This window comes from Hakea prostrata, chromosome 8 (genome assembly GCF_041222555.1).
Source record: "Hakea prostrata isolate BN-2017 chromosome 8, UWA_Hpros_2, whole genome shotgun sequence".
NCBI classification, from domain to species: domain Eukaryota; kingdom Viridiplantae; phylum Streptophyta; class Magnoliopsida; order Proteales; family Proteaceae; genus Hakea; species Hakea prostrata.
The window spans coordinates 8,782,642-8,805,409 of NC_142607.1; the positions used below are offsets into that span (position 1 = coordinate 8,782,642).

At 36.9% G+C, this 22,768-nt stretch overlaps 1 protein-coding gene across 2 annotated transcripts; it reads left to right on the forward strand.

The window, feature by feature from the left end:
• The first annotated feature begins 9,559 nt into the window (after positions 1 to 9,559).
• Positions 9,560 to 22,768, forward strand: LOC149006689 (polypyrimidine tract-binding protein homolog 1-like). Of its 2 annotated transcripts, none has more exons than XM_089164687.1 (10): positions 9,560 to 9,931; positions 15,473 to 15,682; positions 16,491 to 16,553; positions 16,660 to 16,733; positions 16,822 to 16,917; positions 18,558 to 18,615; positions 18,697 to 18,801; positions 18,884 to 18,965; positions 21,488 to 21,600; positions 21,840 to 22,745. In XM_089164687.1, exons 1-10 carry the CDS (start codon positions 9,746 to 9,748, stop codon positions 22,281 to 22,283), a joined length of 1,431 nt encoding a protein of 476 aa, XP_089020813.1. In that variant the 5' UTR covers positions 9,560 to 9,745; the 3' UTR covers positions 22,284 to 22,745. The 2 variants fall into 2 exon arrangements, with proteins under 2 accessions (XP_089020813.1, XP_089020814.1); XM_089164688.1 differs by lacking the exon at positions 9,560 to 9,931 and adding an exon at positions 16,239 to 16,270 and having other exon boundaries at positions 15,590 to 15,955; positions 21,840 to 22,768.

The window sequence follows — 22,768 nt, forward strand, 5'->3', positions numbered from 1 at the left end:
TCTCGGTCAATCTTGGTCGGGCCCGAAAGTCTATCCATTGTGGTGTGTTCGGACTATCTTCTTCTTATTAATTTGATTAAGAATTTTATTTTGGATAGAAATTTGGTTGAGTTAAGTTGACACCATATAGGAGGTTTCCATTTGCCTGTATAATCTAACATCATGCTTTGTTGACATTGCCACCAAATGCTACTCTATGTTTAGTTATTGGTGTAATAGTTGGATAGGAGCAGCATTTTTTTACTAACTTATACCATGGGAACCTAAAAATGATGTCGCGTGTTTGGATTGCTAAGTTGCTTCTTCTTCTTTTTTAAACGTTTGACCATTTTAAAGTGGAAACTAAGCCAAAACTCTGCTTGAGTCCCTTATGTGGGATAAATTACAAATCACCTACAACTTAAGGTTGGGATTAGGGTCTAGTTAACTCCCAATGTTAAATGGTCAAAATACCATCTCATCAATTTTAAAAGGAGGAAATTAGTGAAGTACCTTTGTTTCTTTTTTAGTTTTGGTAGAAAAGTACCTTCGTTTTTCATACTATACCCAACCCTTAAAGTGGGTGAACCAATTCCCCTTTCACTCATCTTCTTCCTACATCTTACTGAAAACCACCCATCGTCGCCTTCACCCTAAACCCTTAAAATTACCAGAGGTTTATCCTCACTAGCAAGTTGTGATGAGGAGGCGTGGCAAAATTATCAACATAGGTAGTTGTGGGGAAGTTTCACAAAGGTGTAGGAAGAAGATGAGTGAAGGAAGAATCCCTTCATCCACTTCACATACCTAAGGGTTGAGTATGGTATGAGAAACAAGAGTAACTTAGGATCTTTTTGGTATCAATTATCATTTTCAATTATGAAAAATAATTTATTATTTTAAATTGTTTGGCATCGATTATCATTTTTATTTTAATAATAGAAAAACCTCTAAAATCCAAAATAGACAAAATGAGAATTTCATTATCTCCATTCATGTGTAGATTTACTTAAAATTTTATAGTTACGACGAGGGTAAAATAGTCAATACATATTCTTTTATAAAAACCATATTTGACCTCTTTTCTCACTTGCTCACTATCATTTTTTAACAATTTGTTTTTTTATTTTGACACCAAACTTATTTTTCATTTGATAATTTATTTTGGACAAAATTCATCAAATCATTTTTCATTTTTGACCAATAATGAATTTTCGTACTTATTTCTTTTAAATATGCATAATAGAGAATGATAATTGATACCAAAAAGAGCCTTAGTATTTTTCTTTATTTAAATCTCATGGGAGGGTATCTTGGTAATTTAATATTGAGAGTTAACTAGGCACTAATTCTTTTATTGTTTTTGAAGAGTTTTTTACGTGTGGGTCCCCTTGGTGGACCATAAACTAATGTTAGGTTCTCTTAGTGCAAAATATTATGTGTGGGTCTCAACCACACTAACGTTGTTTAGCCATCGTTAAGTATATTTAAATTCAAATTTGGAAGGATCAAAATACTTATCAGGTTGTTCAATACATTGTATTATGATAGAAATGCCCTTTAACTATTAACAGTAAGGAACCAATATATATATATATATATATATATATATATATATATATATACACACGTGCAAATGCACGTGACCATATATGAAGGATTAAGAGAGAGATCTTTGAAATTATTTTATGAGATATCTCGATATGCAATAAAATAAAGACAAACGCAAGATAAAAAGTGATAATTTTCTAGGGAGAATGGTATGCATCCCAATTAAAGGAAAGATAAAGCCTTGCCTTCTACAATCTCTAAATTGAATTCTAAGGGAATCACTTGAAAAAAATATTTTTAAATTCAAAATCCTAACCATTAAGTTGTGAGTGATTTGTAATTTATCGTATATAAGAGAGTGAACTAGAGTTTTGGCCATTTTAAGTGGGTTAGACGTGTTCATGTATGTGTGCTCGTCCTGATCTTCTCGTAGTGTTATTTTTAATTTTCATCTTGTTTTTTATTTGTTATGATATTCGTTTCCTTCGAGGTGTTCCTTTCATGTTGATCATTTCTCTGAAAGGAAGTGGTTTCTTTCTACTACTTTCTCTTCCCTTTTTATGTGGAATTTTGTTTTGATGCTTTCTCCGTTTTTATCGATGAAACTGCATATATCCTTCATATCTGAAGGTTCGAATACTCTTCATGACCTGAATCGTATTCAAAAGATATGGTGACCTTTTGTTTTCTCTGCATGGAACAAGAAATTATCATTATTCACCAGGGACGTTTATGCCATGTGTACTCCAATCATTCCTCTTTCTTTTTCCTAAACCTTGGCATTGGTTGTTCTAATACTCATTATCTTTCTCTCTCTCTTTTTGCCCTGCGATCTTCGGTGCTCGAGAACACTTTGTATTCCCTGAGTATATTTGATTTCCTTTGTATTTATGACTATCAGTTGCAGAATCTTTCGATCTTCTCTGCTACCAAGTCTGTTGATCTTTTGCGCTCTTACACAGCTTTTTCTAGCCACGCGGAGGTTTTCATCTCTCTCTTTTGGTTTGCTTTGGCAACGACTCTGTGCTTCATTCTTAGGGTTTCTCTACATGCATGGGGGTCTTCTTTCTGTTCTATTTATACCCTGGGGTTTCAAGGATTAGTCCCTCATCCCTCAATAATCTCCCAGTGGAGTGTTCATAGTTTAGTGGCTCTGATCTTTGTGGATAATGACATTATGGCTCCTTTAAACCCACTTCTCTTCCCTTTTGCTGAATATTTATCCCTTGAAAGTCTTCACAACCATGAGGAATTCCTTGCTTCTAAGTTTGCTGTCAAGCTTGATATCCCTATTATGCCCATTGAGAAAGTTGCTATTTATGCTAAAAGACTTGAAGATGTTTGTGATAGCTTGAAGTTCACAATTATTGGATGGGTCCTTGATAGTATTGATGTGAATCAATTTTGAGGTGCAGCAATCCCTTACTCGCAACTGGCTAAACAAGTCGGTGAAGTCTAAACTTCATCAAGTTGAGGGAGCAAAAGACAGGTTTATTGTCAAATTCGAGAATGAGAGAAATATGAATGTAATTTTGTGTGCACAACCCCTAGACATATAAGAATCATCTTGTCCTATTGCAGCCCTGGAACCATATTATTCCCCCTCACCTTACCCCGTTTCCTACTGGAATTTTCTGGGTTCACTTGAACAACCTTCCATGGGTGTTCTTCAAAAAAGATATTCTACATGCTATCTTTGCTAAAGCTGGGAGTGTTTTAGAAAGTGAATGTCCTTCTGGTTCAGTCTCTTCCATTCTTTCCCCAGTAGCAAGAATCCTTGTTCCTTTTACTTAAGACTTTGTTACTTCAGTAAGATTTGAAATTTCCTTCAACAAAGCTGTTATCGTGCCTTGATTATGAGTTCCTCCCAAGTAACATATGTGATACTTGCATTCGTTTGGGACACAAAGGATCAAACTGTCCTTATAGATCTAATGGTTTGATGAGAAACGTTGGAGGAAGATGTGAAATTGCGAGTCTCTCCTTTCTCCTGCCGAAACTTGCTACCCCCTAGGCGTCAAGGCCAACTCACTGGTATCATTCGGGTGTATGATGACCTCTTTGCTGTCCCAATAAGCTTTAACCCACATAATACAGTTGAAATCCCAGTGCCGCCTACAAATGCATCGTATACGTGGAAGAGATAGCTGGAGATATTACACTTTCATTACACTTGCAAAAGCTTACAATCTGGAGATTTATAATTTTGAAGAAAGAGTTGTAGAGAAATATATTCCTATCCATCGAAATCCCAGGAAAGAATCCCATAATGAAAACATCCATCAAGAGCATCCAACTGAGCTAGGAAAGACAAAATCTGGGCAGAATTCTAATTTTTTCCCTGCAAAAAATTTAGAACTCTCACTTGGCATACCAGTTTCAGATCTTTCTCTTTTGAGATGAGACTTTCATCTCCTCCCCCAGGGTTTCAAAACCTTAATGAGCACAACAAGAAGTCCTCCTTCGGTCTAAATGATTCTCTTATCTTGAATCATGATGAATGCAATGTGAGTTGTGGAGAACAACAACAACTTAATTCAATCCACATTGATGAGACTCCTCGCTTTGACTCAAAAGGTAAAGGCATTTTGTTGGATACAATTCCTTATCCTTCGTTGATTGCTTACAAAAGAAAATTTCATATTAGAGAAATAGATGACAGTAAACTCAATGAGATTGTTGTGCAAGACTGGAAGAAATACAAAGTGGATGATGACATCTCTAAGGTTCAGATGGCTGACCGCTTTCAGCCATCAAGTCAGCCATGAAGATTATCAGTTTAAATTGTAGAGGATTGGGCCAACCCTCTACAAGGAAGGAGCCGAAACTACATACTCAAAAGAATTGGCCAAGTTTGCTTTTCCTTTCGAAAATAAAAAGTCCGTCTGTTTGCTTCCAGTTAGTGTGTTTAAGCTTAGGTTTTCTAGTTTATGTGTGTCTCCACCATTAGGTCATGCTGGTGGTCTTCTGTTATGTTGGGATTCTTCTGTTTCGGTATATGTTATATGGCAGTCCAGTTGGTGTTTCCATGTATTGGTGTGTCATCTTGGTGTGAAATGCAATATCTCCTTTATCTACTTGAGCCCATACTCTTTCATACGAGATCAACAATGGATAACCCTCTTAAACTTAGCCACTTTTGTTGACCTACCCTGGGTAGTTGGAGGAGATTCGAAAAGCTATCTTAATTTTGATGATAAGAAAGGAGGCTTACCACTAAGATGGAGAAATTTACAGCAATTCCAAAAAAAAATTCATCATGCTAAACTAGTGGAAGTTGCCACTTCAGGTTTGCTTTCAACGTGGTCCAACAAGCAAAGACTACCAAGAAGAGTTGAAGGAAAGTTGGACATATTTCTTGTTAACATGGGATGGATGAATACTTTCCCCAAAACACATGCATTGTCCTCTATTTTCACTGCATCTGACTATAACAACATTATTCTCAATACCTTCAGCTTCTTGGGAAGAAACACAATGAATTTCAAACTTGAGTCATTATGGACTCTTTAACCTTCTTTTCTGGAGTTAGTCAAATTGAACTAGGGTTGCTTAGTGACAGGTTCTCCTTCCTTCCCATTAGTGTCCAAACTTAATTCTTTAAGTGTGACTTTGAAAAAGTGGAACATATAGGTGGTGGGGAATTTACAAAGAATAGAGGAGGAGCATAGAAGGAATTTAGATCTCCACGTGACAATTCCATGGGAAAATAGAATTGATCACTGGTATACAAGGGAAAGATAATTACTTGCAAAGCTTCATCTCAATCTTAACCAACAAGAGCATCTTTGGCATAAAAATCCAGATGCAATTGGATTAAAGGAGGAGACAAAAATACTGCATACTTTCATCTTTCCACTCTAAAGAGGAGAGTTTTCAATAAGGTGAGAAGTATCATGTCTCATGCTAATCAATTGACAGATCAATATCAGATAGCTTAGGTGTTTCTTTCACATTTCAAAGTTATCTACAAAAGCACAAATCTACAGCAAAATTCTGACTACTTTAAGCACATAGAAGGAAGATTGAAAGAGGATGATGTTCATAGTTTGCTATTTCCAAATACTGATTCAGAAATTCAAAAAGCAGTGCTTGATATAGGAGCATACAAGGCTCCAGGTCCCGATGGATATTCAAGTATATGTCTTCTATCATAAGACTTGGATTATTTGCAAAGAAGATATCATCAAGTTTGTCAAAGCCTTTTTTTATACTAGTAGCTTTGCAACTATTATAAATCATACATATTTATCTCTTGCACCAAAAATTGATCACCCTACTACAGAAGGCAACTTTAGACCAGTTGGAATTTGTAATGTCTGTTACAAAATCATTTCAAAGATTCTTGTAAATAGACTGAAGCCCCTCCTACACATAATTATCTCCTTCAATCAAAATGGGTTCATAAGAGGGAGGCATATTTAAGACAACATTCTCATTGATCGTGAAATGATGTCTATCATTAAGCAAAGACAGGTTTAATGGCAATCAAGCTCGACATGAGCAAAGCATATGATAGGATATAATGGATTTTCCTTGAAGCTACTCTACACAGTTATGGATTTTCGAAAAAATGGATTGAGTGGCTCTTATTATGTGGAACTTCGCATACATTCCCTATCCTTCTAAATGGGAATCCTTTGAAACCCTTTAAACTTCTAGAGGCCTGACGCAAGGAGATTCCTTGTCCTCATACCTCTTTGTGCTATGTGCAGAAGTTTTATCTTCACATCTTGCAGTTGCAGCTGAAAGCAAGAGATTGAAAGGTATTAGGATTTGTAAAGGATGAGAGAAACTGACACACTTGGCATTTGCTGATGATCTAATCCTTTATGGACAAGCAACACAAAAGGAGGCTCAAGTCTTTAAAACCATCATTGAAGAATATTGTTCATATTCTAGGCAGCAGTTGAATATCGATAGGACTAGAGCTCATTACAAGCCTTGCACTATTAGTGCATTAAAAAGACCTTTATCCAATCATTTCCATATCTCACATTCATCAGAAATTGACATTTATTTGGGTTTACCTTTGATCAGTGGTAAGTTCAAGAGGAAGCATTGTGAAACTTTGGTGCATAGAGTAAATAGAAGACTACAAGGATGGAAAGCAAATTGCCTAAGTGCAACGGGTAGAACAATCCTCATTTAAGCTACAAGTTTAACTATGCCTAGTCACTACATGTCATGCTTCAAATTGCCAAAAACAACCATCAAAGAGTTGGGCAAAGCTAATAGACAGTTCTTTTGGTTTAGCGGGGAAAGTGAGTTAGTACACACCATAAAGTGGGATCAATTTGCAAGACTAAGTGTGAAGGGGGTCTTAATATTAAGAAGTTGGAAACAATGAACTTAGCCCTTATGTCTCGGAAGGCATAGGAGCTCCTTGACCCTAACAACTCTCTTTGGGGAATAATCATGAAACATAAATATTTCAAAGAAGTTGGTTTTCTTCATGCAACAACAAAACCCAATGCCTCTTGGGGTTGGAAATTTCTAATCCAAGCTAGAGATTTTATGAAAGGAGGATTAAGATAATTAGTTGGTGATAGGGAAGACATTAATCCTTTGAAAGACCCTTGGATTCCGGGGTTTGATCCTGATTCAGAGGCAATCCTTGTTTCGGATCAAGCTCCAAAAACAAGTGCCTTTTTCATTAATGATCATAACAAAACTTGGGATAAAGATAGAATTAGATAGTGGTGGTATGAGAGCTTGGCTAAAGAGATATTAGCAATTCAATTGCCCATGCACAAGACCAAGGATAGCTTAATCTGGATACCAACCTTAAATGGCAAGTTCACTGTTGCTTCAACTCATAGAAGACAACTAATTCACACGAGTCAAATCCCGTCTATGATTTGGCTAAAACTTTGGCATCTCCATTTGGCTCCAAAAGTAATCTTCTTTACTTGGAAGCTTCTCCACCAAAGAATTTCCACACTTGTGTTGCTCTAAGGAATGGGCTGTAATGTTCCAACGCATTGTCAAATATGTGAAGCAGAAAGGACTGACTTGGATCATATATTTCTTAAGTGTACTTTCAGCAAACAGGTGTGGCTCTTATTTAGTTCAAGCCTCTAGAACAACAATGAAGGAATACAACAGCAAGCATTCACTCTTTTGCAAAATTCGATGTCAAACCCGAGTTTGATCACAAACATCTTGATGCATTTGAATTATCTATAGCTGATCTAGTTGAATTGTAATAATGTAATTCATGCAAGAAAGTTGAGCACTCCTTGGGGCATCGTTCAATAGGCTTTTCAACTTTCTCAAGACTATCAAGTGAAGAAAAATGAGGAAGATAATACTAAAGACAAAAGAGAAGTCAAGTGGTTAGCTCCTCTAGAAGGATGGCTAAAAATTAATATTGGTGGATCAGCCAAAGGGAATCATGATTACTCTATACAAGAAGGTTTTGGTGGAGTTATCAGGGACTGCAAGGGTAGACTGCTTCTTTGTTTTTATCAAGGATGTGGCAACAAATCAACAATTGAAGTAGAGACAGATGCTCTTAGGAAAGCTTATGTTGGGCAAGAGATCTTGGTCTATCAAACTTGATCATAGAGGGGTCAACCTGGAAGTAATCAAACTTATTCAGCAATAGAGTAGAGATCTTGCATGGAGAATCAGATCGGTCATTATTGCAAGCAGAAACCTAGCAACTTCCTTTGATTTGATTGATTTCAAGCATACTCTAAGAGAAGGTAACTTTGTAGCAGACTGCTTGGCTTCTAAAGGTGCAGAGACTTAGCAAAATTTTTGGAGCGATTCCTCTCCTCTCTCTTTTTTAGTGTGGTCTTTACTATTTAATAGTTTGAATCATGGTAAAAAATTCGAAGGAAACTCAAGTTTCAACCGGGTGAAAATGGAAAACTTAGGTGGAAACTTGGGAAATTGGAGGAAACCGAGGACTTTTCCGTACAAGTTTCAACATGTTGTAGAGAGTATTTTTTGGGTGGGATCCTATATTTAAGCTAATTAGAGTATAAAGAATACATTTATTGTATTTTGCTAAAAAATTCAATGTAGATATGTCATTCAATGTACATAACATCACTATAGAGTTGTCCAAAAAGTACATTATAAACTTAGCTACTTAAGCACATAACATTCAATATATAATTTATAACTTCAAAATAATTGACAATAAAAGGAAAATACAACTTAGTATTAAGAGGAGTGCCAAGAGTGGATTCATCTTGTGAGCTGAGTAGTACTATGCCTGTAACATCTTTTCCTCCAACCAACAAACATAAACATCCCATGACATTTTATGCCTATGGTTGTCATTAATCGACAACTGTAATTTTATGAGTCTGGTAATCAATATGCTTAAGATAACCAACCTGAGGTAATACGTACTTTGGATATGGATACGAAAGTCCTGATGGAGGGGGTATTTGTTGTGATATTTGGGAAAACATGAAATAAACAAAAAAATTGAAAATTTGGGAAAGCTAAAAAATTTACAGGAAAAAGTCCTAAGTTTCCACGAAATTTCACAGGTTTTTACGAAATTTCCCAAGTTTCTACGAAATTTCCCAAGTTTCTACGAAATTTCATAGATTCCCATGAAATTTTTTCAAGTTTCCACAAAATTTGGGAATTTTTTTTTCTTCCTCATGAACCAGTTGGTCCAACCAGGTTGAACCGAGTTAAATTTCGACAATTTCAATCGAAATTGAGGATTTTTTTTCGGTCCTCATGAGTTTCGTTTAGCATTTTCCAAAATGAAAAACTTCTAAAAATTTCGCAAGTTTCGATGGAATTTTATTCTATGATTTGAATTGTATTGGATAAATGGGTTTCTATTTCAAGTAAATATCGTTTGGAAGGGAAAAAAAAAAAAAAGAACAGAAAAAGAAGAAGATAGAAAGCAAGAAGGTCAGACGTTAAAAACAAACAAACAAAAAAAAAAAAAAAAAAAACAAAAAAAAAAAAAAGAAGAGGGGAAAAAAAAAAACCCCAAGGAAATTTACCAGCAAGGACATAAGGCGATAATGCGGAGGTGTAGCGTCAGCGAGCGTGTGTTCGATGGTTTCGTCCCTAACAAAGCCTCTATGGCCGTGGTTGAATAAAAATCTCCGGATAAAGAACAAGGTTGCCCAAACCCTAAGCCTTCAGAACAGCTGAGGATTCTCACTCTAATCTTTCTCGGTTGCTTTCTATACGGTTTTCTTCGAATTACCAGCCCTAACCCTCGGCGTAGATGTCTTCTTCTTCGGGGCAGCCTCAGTTTCGGTATACACAGACGCCGTCGAAGGTGCTACACCTCCGTAATCTTCCATGGGAGTGCACCGAAGAAGAGCTCGTCGAGCTCTGCAAGCCTTTCGGCAAGATCGTCAATACCAAATGCAACGTTGGTGCCAATCGCAACCAGGCGTTTGTTGAATTCGTAAGCATCTCAGATCTGCAATTTCTTTACCTTTATCGCATTAATTTTACAATGACCTTTGAAATCAAATTGATCTTTGTTGGGATTATATCTGGTATCCATGGGCACTTAGGGTTAGAACCGTAGAAGATTACAGCCAATTTACCAGCGACTTTGTTATGTTGGGTTTTACTTAAATGAACAATTAATTGGATTCCTTGTTTGGGATTTCCCCCCTCGCGACGATCCTATCCAGTGTTGATTGTGGCTTAGCAAGAATAGCGAGGTTTGTATTCTTTTTTTTTCTTTGTCCGAGTCCATGGCTCCTGACGAGTCATAGGTTTATATTATTGTGTCTTTTCTTGTCTGAGTGCGTGCTCCATTTTCAGTCAATAGGTATACAGTCAATTGCCTTGCAGAATCCCAGTTATGGGTTTAAAATTCTCCAAGATTGTTACGTAGGATTGATCTCGTGCAGGAAACTGCTTTGCGCTGAGGGCCGCAGGATTAGCTATCTAACATATGTATTTTTGCGTGGATTGGTATTTTCCGTAACTGATTTCATATTCCCATATGTCCCACCTTATGATCATGATCATTACTGAGAAATTCTTACATTTATTTTTTTACTACTGCTAATGTGGTAGAACTGGTTGCCTCATTACCATTCACATTTGTAAGGTTGTTTCTTGGCTCTGCCAAGGGCAGTTGGATACTCTGTTGGTCTTGGAAGTTCGATGGTGGGTGCATGTGTTGGAGTCACTATATGAAATGCAAACTAGAACTTGAACCAGGGAGTAACCAGTGGGAGATCGTTGCAGCAGGGTCAATAAAATGAGGAAGAAGATTTTTTTTTTCCTTCTAGCTTTTCTTTATGTTTTGGAGTACTGGAGTCATCATTGATTATTTGTAACATAATCTCGACCTTGAGCCCCGAAAAAAACCAGCAGGAGATCAAGAAATAAGGAAGAACGAAATTGCACGCTTGAATTGATTTCATTTCTCTTTTCTGTTTACTATGAGGGAAGAAGATAAAAATATATGGAAGTACAAGGAGTCATGGAGGGTGGATAGGGACTCCCTCCAGCATGGTTTGTCACCCGCAGCCTCTAACTCTTGCTGCATCCCATAGCCACTGCCTCCCACAACTTCAAGCCATAGCTCTATAAGTTCTTCAGTTTTCAACCCAATCCCAATTATTTATATGATTTTGGTCAAATCTCTTAAGTTCTTTCCTAATTAAAAACAAATTACAAAGCAATATGGTCCTGTTTTAATTAAAAAAAACTAAAGATTTCTGGAAATGGAAACTACTAATTCATAATACCCAAAAATTGAAATCTAGTCTTTAACTAATAATTTTCTATGCAAAACCTTAGTTCCCTTAATAAGAGCTTGGATTGCAAGGTGTTGTAATCCTCTAAAGTCTCTTCTCAACTAAACGGCCATCGGGCCCACTGAAACCTGAAGAACATATTCTGTCAAAGCATATGATAAATTATGGAGTTCTCACCAAGATACCAAAATATTTATTACTTGTGTCCTATCCCTCATTTAGAATCCCCCCAAAAAGGAGTTATTACTGAGATCTCGCAATCTTAATCTATGCTTACCAGCTTACATCCTTGCCTGTATAACTAAGAGTAGGTTTTCATCTTCCTCAACTAGCATGGGATGCTAGTTTGTTTCAGAATGACTGGAAGCTGACAGTGCTTAAATGCAATTTTTTATGTGATGGATAAGCAGCATATATTTATTGACCCATCAGGACTGTAGTACGTAAACAAGTGCTTCTTTTCCCCTTTTGGATGGAGAAAAGACATTTATGGTTTTAGAGGATTTAAAAAAAAAAGACTCTACATCATCATTGAAAATTCAAAAAACTTAAAAATAACTAGGGAAGGAGAAACTAATTCCTTGACACTCTGATGTAGGTGCACTGCCTTGGACGGAGTGATGCATCCCCAATTGAGTGAGGGCAACTTCTTCCAAGTTTCTTTAAGAGTACCACTCATATGGAACCAAGAAAGGGTTTCTTGAAATTTTGGTTATGGGAGATGTAGGGGGTCTTTGCGATAGGTTGCGATGGGATGATTTTGCTAGTAAGGATGGATGTGGTTAGCGAGTTTGAATTCCCTTGAGTTAATTGGAATGAATTAGTATCAAGGATGATGGGATGCTAATTCTGGAGAGATTTAGAATGGTCGAATGGGGCATTTTCTTGAGATATAGGATGAAAAGTTATGGGGATAGGGTAAAACTTGGAGGAGATGTAGGTAATGATATAGGGATATGATCCACCAAATTTGGTTCAGTTTGGATGAAAAAATTGGGAGATATAGGCGTTCTTATTTTGGGATTTTTGGGACTACAAAATTCTGGAAAATGTCTATATCTTGAAATTGAGTGGTCAAAATGGGGTCTAATTGGAATCCAAGGTCACTAGGTATACCCAAAGTAGGGGACAAGTCTAACAGTTATATTGGCGTAGATCTGACCTTGAATTTTGGGGTTTGGGAACTTTGGAAATTCGGGATAAATAGATTAAAATGTGAAAGGAGAAGGTGATTGATGTAGGCTGCCAGTAACACCTGAATGGAGCCTTAAGGATGGAATACTTGGGTGGAGAATGAAGGTTGAACTTTGATCATCAATTAGTTGCAGGCGTCTAGACTTGGTTTCACCCTTAGAACCTTTCTTACCCTTGAATCATCAATTCCCAGTTGACAGAACCAGGAGTTTCTAACACGCGAGGAGTTGTGCAAAGAGAAGGTTTTTATTCAATTTCAAATCTGATCTTTCCCCTCCAAGTAGAGGGGTTTATTTATGCATAGTACTCTGGAGTCCTAATTTGATTTGGACTCCAAGCTTCACTCTAGCTCAAAATTAAAAAACTAACTCAAAATAGAAAGTAACTAGCCTAGACTAATTTAGGCTGCTTTAAGGTGAAGTAAAACATGAAAAAGACTTTTCTGCCCTTATAACGTAAGCAGAATTTACATCAACTATAATTACTGTTTTCATACTTGGCCTAGGCAATAAGCCTTTGGGCCTATAGAATAGTTCATGACACATAAACCTATTAAGCAAATGGCACCTATATCTATCAACCCTAGGTTGATCTCAAAGGCAAATAGGTTAATTCAGTGCTGGATCTGAATCAAAGACCTAAAACTTAGATATCCATGTGAAGATAAACTGGTCCATGGGTTTTCAGGTTCAATATTTAGTGTTTTTTTGTTTGAGAAATATATGTTATCTTTTATTTGGGTAGCAATTTGAGTTTTAGTCTGTATATTATTAGACTGGGTTTTAGAAGTAGAGGTTCTTTTTATGTCTTAGACTTCAATTGGAACGCTTAAAAGTTGTTTCTTTTTAATAATTTTTTGGTACTACTCTCCTTCCTTCTAGTAATACCAGCATGTTTGTAACTAGGGACATATTTGATGAGAAGAATCTAGAGTTCTGTTTATTGCTACTGATGAGGTAGAATGGTGGCTGCGTCTTCCTCCCCATTGTGCTCTTCCTCCAGTTCTCTTCTTTTATTTCTGTTCCTTATACTGTCACTGCGTTTTCTGGGCTGCAGTGCACAGTCTCATTAATTGATTGAGTTGTTTGTTAGATCGTGTATTTCTCTTCAGGTTAGGACTGAAGGAACTGTTTCCCTGGGTGATTCAAATAGTAGCTTTCGTTTAGCTTTTGCAGGATTCAGATCTGGTTTCAGCATTACCCATTGGAGAAATTTCAGAGTGCAGACTACTTTCTTTCATCTCAGTTTTAGCTGTTGTTTTTCTGCAATTAATAGGTAATAGGTCTCCTTGATATTCACCTTTTCCCTAAATTTCCTGGTTGATTCATGCCAAGGCGAGTTAGTTTTCTTCGTTTGAAGTGGTTCATGTTCTACTTCCCTGGTCTCTTCCCCTTATTACTATCAAAGCCGTAATTATTTAAAGGAGCCCCTTGTTTCTTTAAATTATATATTTTATTACTACTTTTGTGTTCTAATTCCATTCTTCCTATTTGAGCTCAATAACTTTTATCCAGTTTTTGTTTACCATCCCTTACAGAACATTTTAGACCATTTTTGGGTTTTCCACTTGTGTCCTGAGTTGAGTTATCTAATGCTATGGTGGACCTGTAAGTGCCTATTTGGGATCATAGTCTAATTAACAAGCAGTGCCTTTGCTCCTTTATTTCTTTCTTTATCAAGAACCAAATAGGAAAAGGCTCCAAACCTCTCAAAATCCTTACCTTCTTACTCAAAAGTCTTTTGCTGCCCATAGTTAAGTGTCCATAGGAATGTAGATGAAGACAGCCCAAGTTGGGGCTTGTGCTTCAACCCAAGCCTGGTGGTTGACATGGGGCTTAATGTGTTAGGTTTGTGTTTTGCATGACAGAAACCTGTTGCTTCAATACTGTGATTGTTGTTAAGTTTTAAACAGCGCACATGTAAACAGCGCACATAGAGCTTTGAATATGGTAGGCCTCTCTCTGGGCTCACTTTTTTTGACCCGACTTATGTCGATCATGAGGAATACAAGAAGTTTCTAATGCTGAATATGTCCCATTGCTGGCCTTCAAACTTACCTTTGTTTATTTATCATGATTCTATGTAGTCTGTATTCACTTGTCTGAGGCCCAAAGCATGCCTTCAAATGTTGTCTTGATGCAACCAAATGAAGCTGCAATACGAAATTGTGGTTAAGAGAACTAAGTTATAAGTGAAAAGGGTATTGTTTATACAACTGTCTATGTCTTGATGCAACCAAATGGATATACTGAAGTATCTGGATCATTTAGACACATACTAACACTCCTGTCTTTTGAGTCATCTGGCTATATTATTCTATGGACAATAGAAGACATGTTATTGTATGTGGATTATTTTCATGGTACCATGACATCTTGCTTCAATCTCAGAAACCATCTTTCTTTTTTTGGTTGGGGTGTGGGGTAAATGCTTTTATCGGTTTTCAGGAACTTGGAAAGGAGGATGGGGAAAGAAATGCAGAAAAAGAAGAGTCCCTGGGCATTGAGAAATTTCCATCTTTTCCCCCCTAGTGGTTTCAGAAATCAAACAAGAAATGCTATAATTACTTATTATACCTATAGATATTCATTGTAATTTTTAATGTAACTGTTTGAAACTGCGAATTTAGCATCATGTGTTACCGTAGGGAGGGGAGGTGCTCTATGACAGCATGAGTTCCTTTGAGTGAAAGTAGTAACTACTGTGAGTGGCTCAACTAATGAGTTCCAGATAGATTTTCCTTCAAAAGCACCAAGTACCAATGGCCAAGAACCTTGTATGAGGAAGGTTACCCTCTTCTACTGTTGATAACTTGTACCTGCTCAGTGATTATTCTTCTGCTTCAAGCCAGCGTGGTAGAATTTGTGTGGGGTTTTCTCAGATTGTTGCTGTTAATTCCTATTTTTGCTAGCCTGCTTCATTTATTGAATAACTTTTGACATTTTGTGCTGGTCGCATTGTGCATTCTTCAAGTGTCTGTGCCTCCTAAATTGAGACTGTGCCCTGACAAGAACTACTTTACTCCTTTGCAGGCAGATTTGAATCAAGCAATCTCAATGGTTTCATATTATGCTAGTTCATCTGAACCAGCTCAGGTTCGCGGGAAGACTGTGTATATTCAATACTCCAATAGGCAAGAAATTGTCAATAACAAGAGCTCTGGAGATGTTGCTGGGAATGTGTTGCTGGTTACAATTGAGGGTGTTGAGGCTGGAGATGTCAGTATAGATGTTATTCACTTGGTAAGTTCTTGTTAACTGAAGTTTTCACACATTCTTGATTTGTTCTGGTTGCATTAACTGTGGCAAGCGCGCATTTGTCTGGTTGATCCAATAGTAGAGACGGAATACATCAGGGAACTTTCTTACCTATGTTACTTTTTGTAAGGCAGTGGTGGTTTCAGACATTACTTAATATTTTTGACTTTCAGTTGACATACTCTGCATGGATCAGCAGGTCCATGTTAACTCGGAGAAAACCTCGTTGTCAGCGTACTGCATTGGGAGAAATATCACGTGTGTTTTGCTTATCTCTTTCTTTTGACAGTTCTGTTCTAAGCATTGTGCACATAGTATCATATTGATGGTATTTCTTCTAACTGTTCTTGATGTGTTATGCTCAATTCCTAGTGTGCAACATGGATGGAAGTCTGTAATGCCCCTTTGTGTTCATAGTCGGAACACCACTAAGAACTTGATTCTTATTTTAGTTTTGGGGCTGATTGTGTTTAGTTGAAAGTTTTTTAGTTTACATTCTATCAAGGGCTAACAAATGGTTACATGAATAAATTATGTGCAGTTATTTGTCGATTGTTGATTGCGTCATTTACGGTGATGTTTCTTCTCATTTAATTTATTTTGTTGGAGACTGTTCAATATATGGTCATGCCTCCCCTTCCTCCATAAAGATATTGAAATGCATTAGCAACAGGTGTCCTCTGCACTTGGTTTAGATATTTTATTGTAACATATTGTCACTGTGTGCAATGTTTGGAGTTGTCTTTTACTTTGATTTTCTGTTAGCAGTTGCCTTAATCAACTTGTGTTTCAGGTCTTTTCTGCTTTTGGGTTTGTGCACAAAATTGCAACCTTCGAAAAGGCCGCAGGATTTCAGGTCATGCCTTGTTGCAATCTTCTTCTTCTTCTTTTTCTCTTTTTAAAAATGCATTTGTTTTTTGGCTATAAAATTTTTCCTCAACATGAAAGTGTATTATTGCCAGGCATTAATCCAGTTTAGTGATGCTGACACTGCATCTGCTGCACGTAATGCACTAGATGGAAGAAGTATTCCAAGGCAAGCTAGTTTTAGATAAAACTATTTTGTTATTGAAGCAACAATGTTCACTGCCCTGTCTCACTATTTTCTGTCAATTTACTTTCAGGTACTTGCTTCCAGAGCATGTTGGTTCATGTCACTTGCGCATCTCGTTTTCTGCTCACACTGATTTGAATATCAAGTTTCAGTCTCATCGTAGCAGGTATTTTGGCTTTCCATAGAATTATCATGTTTTACTTGTAATATGCATTTCTTGAATCTCCTCTTTGTATCTTGATGCAGAGTTGTTGATTTTGGAAATTGGTCTGCTGCTAATTGATGTGTCTGCTTTGTTATTTAGGGGTTAGTGAATCCTGCTGGACATGATTCAGATGTGTCTATTATGCTTTCGTAGTAGTTTTCTTCATCTCATAGTGTGATACAAGGACTATGTCTTTGTACTAACACTGTGGTAGAACTTTTGCAAAGCTTCATTTCTAATAATTTTCTTATGAAAGCATTGAATCAAGTGGTCTTGAGTTTAGATGCTGCCCAAGTGTTTTGGACTGTTTGCATCTTATAATCCAGAAGGCTTGGGTCACTATTTTGTATTCAAAATTTTAAAGGTCTTAAAAAGAAATTTTCCTATGATTACTCTTTGTTTATGCTTCCAGAATCACATTGCTCTGTGAAGTTCCTCAGAATCACCAACTTTTTTTTTTAACTGATTATTTACTTGGATTATTGAGCAAAGTCATAATCCCTTTTAAAATTCAGGATTGATGGATGTGTTCTGTCTGGACAAATTGAAGCCTTGCAGATGTTCTCCATTTAGCTGTGAAAACGGCTGCCATCTTCTACCAAACCCGTCACATTGCTTTTCAAATGTGCATTTCATTAATCATAGAATTTTCTAATTAGCTAACTATTAATTTTTTCTCTTTCAAATTTCCATGTTAATTTGTGTATGAAACAGCAGTTCCCAGTGCCCAAATAAGTATGTGTGCATGAGATGCAGAGAGGAAAAGAAGGAACACTTCATAGGCTTCAAGGGTGTAGATACTGGGATGCCACCTAAGATAAATATACTGGATCATCAACTTTCATCGCAAATATATCTCTAGACCAATATTTCTACATTTGCATCCGTTGCATTTCTGTCTTATTGTTGCTATTTTTAGTTTTATTTATAGCTTGAATTTTTTTTATTCCTTGGTTGGAAGTTCATAAAAAATTCCAGAAGAGGAGGGTGAGTTATTCTTTGTATAATGGCGACCCCAGGGATTGGCATGCACTAGATAAATCAAATCTTGAAAAGTGGCTGTTGTGTGACATGCTGAAGTAGCATAGTGGGAGTTGGCAACCTGGTAATCAACAGATGGGTTAGGGTGCCACTTGCTAGATGGGTGAAGGGAATTAGTATTTATTGGTAGGGATAAACTTTGAATTAAAATTAATTGAAGGATAAGGCTGAATAAAAGGAAAAGGAGGGGAAATTTGGTAAGTGAATAAAAAAAAGAAAATTTAAATCAAGGAGAGTGTGGTTATCTTTTTCCTTCAAAATCAAATGGGTACCTGATAGAAAGAGAAACTGGTTGCATGATCAAGGATTTCTTCATGGATCTAGGCAATCTGAAACTGGGATGAAGAATTGCAATGGTTATCCTTACTGATTTCTTACTGAAGTTTAAATGTTCTGTAATTCTTAGCCTGGCAGGATGTGAAACTTTTTCCTTATTGTAATTTTTGCTGTCTTCTGATCTGTTGTTGTTACTAACTATTCTGCCAAATATTTTCTCGACATTATGTGTGATGCATGCATGTCTTTGTACGGTTCTAAATTATTTTTGCTTTGCCACTCAGGGACTACACAAATCCTTACCTCCCCGTAAATCCTTCTGCAATTGAAGGAACCATGCAAGTGAGTTTTCCTCCATTTCTTATTAATTTTTATGTATGAATCCAGTTAAATATGTGTGTACAAACTAATGCATTCTTGCAGCCTACGTTGGGTCCAGATGGGAAGAAAAAAGAACCTGAAAGTAACGTGCTTCTTGCTTCAATTGAGAATATGCAGTATGCTGTCACTGTTGATGTTCTTCACACGGTGAATTTCGTTCCTGATCTGTTCTTGCAGAATCCATCGTATTAGTGGGGGATTAATAGTGAGGTATTTTCACGTATTTCAGGTATTTTCAGCATTTGGTACTGTCCAGAAAATAGCTATATTTGAGAAGAATGGTGGAATGCAAGCACTAGTTCAATACCCTGGTAGAGTCTCTAACCAGAACTGAATTAGATTTCTATGTTTTTTTCTTGTTTTGTTATCTATGGTTCTTATGGTTTGGATAGAAGCAGTATTTGCTCCCAGCTGAGACAAAATGCTATCCTTTTCAGTAGAAGCTAATGGTTTTCTAGATCGGAAGTTGTAAGAACATGCATTACTCATTCATCTAAAAAAAGAAAACATGCATTACTTGATGCCAGAGCATGGCCAACAAGGATCAGTTGCCTGCTTTCTTGTGGTGTTCGTCACTGGCCCTGCCACTTTTTGGGGATAAAATTAGTGGATGGTGGTTCATCTGACAATTGAATTACAGAAAATTCAAAATATGAAGCAAGAAACAAAAGTGAAACAGCAACATGTTATGCATGATCAGCCTTCTTCCTAAGGGTGTTGGTCTTCAGATTTGCATCAGATGGATATTCGTTGAATCTTCCAATTAAAGTTGCATCCAGAAATTGGGCTTAGGATCCACTGAATGGAATTTCAAAGCTACTGGCTTAATCATGGGAATTTTCTCTTCAGGTTACAAGGTGGGACTCTGTAGGGCATACCATGTTACAGAACAATTATATGCCATATGTTCCTTAAATGATTTCCGACCTATAATGTGCTGTTATAAAAACCATAAATGTATCCTGAAAATAATAGCCAACAGATAAAATTTGTAGCATATTTTTTAGTGGGTCCTAATCAGTAAGCCTTCATAAATTGCAAGAATGCTTTTTAGGACATTTTCTCTTTCTAGATTCTGTAGAAATATAGCCAGATTGACATTGCATGATCTTGCCTTGCTCCACATGGAACCCTGTTTTGCTGCTAGTTGTCTAGTCGTATCCCTTTCTTTATGTATTCATCCTTTTTGTTCCTTTACTTTCTTCGGTAGACCATTTTGTCTTTGGTCCTGGGGAGCCATACAAACATGGTATTTGCCAATGTTTAGGTAATGCAGGTCTGAAGGCCTACATTCACAAGTAGTGCAAGAAGCAGATGCCATATGGTAGTAGTCGTTATTAACCAGTGGTTTAATTCTGGTTCAGTCTTGGTTTTAAGTTGTCATGTGACTCATGTGACAATTTAAGTAGTTATATATGTATAGATGGTAGAGGCACGACTGTAGGCATGCCATCTCAAATCCTTCATCTATGAAATTAAGATAAATAAAAAGGAAAAAGCAGGCCATTTGATCTCACATTTTTACCTTGCTTGGGTTCCCTAAAAGATCTAAAAGGCTTAAGAGGGTAGAAGAGAAGAAGTTCCATAAAGAAACTTTCTTTATTTGATTAAGGAGAGATTGCAAGAGAGCACATTGGTTCCTTGTAATAGTGTTTTTCTTATAATTTATAAAAATCCGTAACCAAGTTGTAGATTTCCTTCATCATCTAGATTTGACTCAAGTTACATAACCAAATAAGTTTCTGCCATAAAAAAGGGGTGCAACTACAGTGCTAAATTTGATTTTATCACTTCCTTTCCTAATTTTCTAACAAAATTAACATGTTTTTTGAGGAGGTTTTTCCCAGCCCAATGTAGCTATCAGATCCATATAACCCTTATTTTTGGGTCTCTTTTGATTTCTATCCCTTGCTCTTCTTGTATAGTTGTATAACACTTCATCATCTTGCATCCTATTTGTGTTGTATATTGAATTTTTACACATTGGCTATATGTAGAGATGACACAAAAAGCCTTGAAAAAAGAACACATAATTGAAGATTAGTTCGAGTTTTGGAATAAACAAGAAATTTGAGGGAAGCTTGATACAACAACAACAAGTCTTATCCCAACTAAATGGGCTTATCTTCTAATCCACTTTGTTTGAGACCATACTTGATACAAAGTGTAAGCTATGCATATTCTTTTCTCACCACTTCTCTTAAGGTTATTTTAGGTTTGTATCTAGTTCTTCTCATTCTTTCAATTTGGATTAAATCACTACAGGCATTCATTAAATGTGGCATGTGGCTGTGTCACCTCAAATGATTTTCTTGCAGTTCATCACTTATCGAAGCTTCTCCCAGACTAGCTCTAAAATTATAAGACTGTTCCATTGTAAAGTTTAGGCAATGTCTTGCATGCTATGGGTTGAATTTCAGTAGTGCATGGTGTGAAGTAAAATTTTTGGGACAAGGAAAAGACAATGAGACCAATGGCTTTTTTGATGGGTGTTAAATTACTTAGGTGAGTGGGTTTTACCTCCTCCTGAAGATTCGAGGTCTTGGTGGTATCTTGGCTGGTTTTAGTTAGTGAAAACTAAGTTGTCTTGGTAACTTGGCGAGATATTAAGCCGAGTTGCTACTAATCAGGTTAAGAAATTTGTTTACTTATTAAAAGCTTTTCTTTTTGTTTTGTATCTCTGTGGCTTCAAAGTCAGCTGACTTATCTCTGACTTGTTGAGGGATGGGATCTGAAAGTATGCTTTTTAAAAAAGAAAAAAAAAAGCTATTTATTTAAGCTGTTGGTTATCTGGCTCACTTGTGTGCGGATAATTTTATTTTCTCATATACAGATGTCACAACGGCTGCTGTTGCTAAAGAAGCTTTGGAAGGACATAGCATCTATGACGGTGGCTACTGTAAGCTTCATCTGTCATACTCTCGTCATACTGATCTCAATGTAAAGGTATTAATAAGTTTTTGAATTAAGTAAATGACCCAAAAAAAGAAAAAAGAAAAAGGAAGGGGAAATAATTTATAACGAATTTAGAAGAAAACAAGTATTGATCAGGGGGAAAAAACCAAAGATTTGATTCAGCAAGTATGCTTCTGGACACTTCCTTTTAAATATAATTATTCACATATTTATTTTGCATTGAAAAGGCTTTTTCTTAAATTTGATCGATTGATCTGTGTTTCTTGTAGGCTCACAATGACAGAAGCAGGGATTATACAATCCCTGATACAGGATTGCTTCCAATGCAACAAGCTGCGGCTGTTGCACCTACTGCTACAGTTGGTTGGCAGAATCCAGCTGCCGCCATGTATCATGGAAATGAGTATGCTGCGGGTGCACAGACACCAGTTCCAGATGGACAAGTAGGACCATGGGATCCTAACATGCAAGCGGGGAGACAATCTTTTGTATCAGTTCCTAGCTCATTTCCAGGCCAAACATACTCACCCAGTGCTGCTCAGACATATTCACCCACTGCTGGTCCTCCATATCCTCCTGCAGGAAGTCTTCCTATGGGAACTGTTCCTGGGTCCTCTCCGCTCCAGCAGAGATTGTCTCAATATGGTGCTCATCCAAATGCTCGCCCAGCTGGTCCGCCACTCCCAGGGCAGTCACCATATTATGGTCAATAATCACCGCATCACTTCTGCTGTTCTCATTTTGATTTATGTCTTTTTTGAGGTGGAATGTGATAACGAAGTGATGACTTGTACCTGTTTTTGACTCGAAAAGGCTTTGGTTTTGATGTAATCTTCTTGTCAGCCTTTGATGCTACTGTCATCTGCCGTGTCAACTTCGTCAGCAATGGGAAAAAAAATGCTGTATTTACATTATGATGTCATTGCATCACGAACCCCTGATTCCTTTCTGTCTGCCGACGACTCTACCCTAGTACTTCCTGTTCCCAGTGGGATTATTGTCCTTGTAATCCAACGCAAAACCTTCACAGCCTCTCACTCTCTCTCAAAGGTGGTCTAAGGGAGGCCTTTTATTGTCTTTTTGCTTTTAGAACCTTCGTTTTAATGCCTTTATTTTTTGGGTTGAAAGCAATGTTTAAAGTATCTCATGATATCATACGACACTAGTCGATATGTATCTATGTTTGACCCAATCGATA

Coding starts and splice junctions, on each gene's coding strand:
- LOC149006689 (XM_089164687.1), top strand. CDS start 9,746: ATGTCTTCTTCTTCGGGGCAGCCTCAGTTTCGGTATACACAGACGCCG. Junction 15,683..16,490: donor GTATAGATGTTATTCACTTG/GTAAGTTCTTGT, acceptor CTTGTGTTTCAG/GTCTTTTCTGCTTTTGGGTT. Junction 16,554..16,659: donor AAAAGGCCGCAGGATTTCAG/GTCATGCCTTGT, acceptor TATTATTGCCAG/GCATTAATCCAGTTTAGTGA.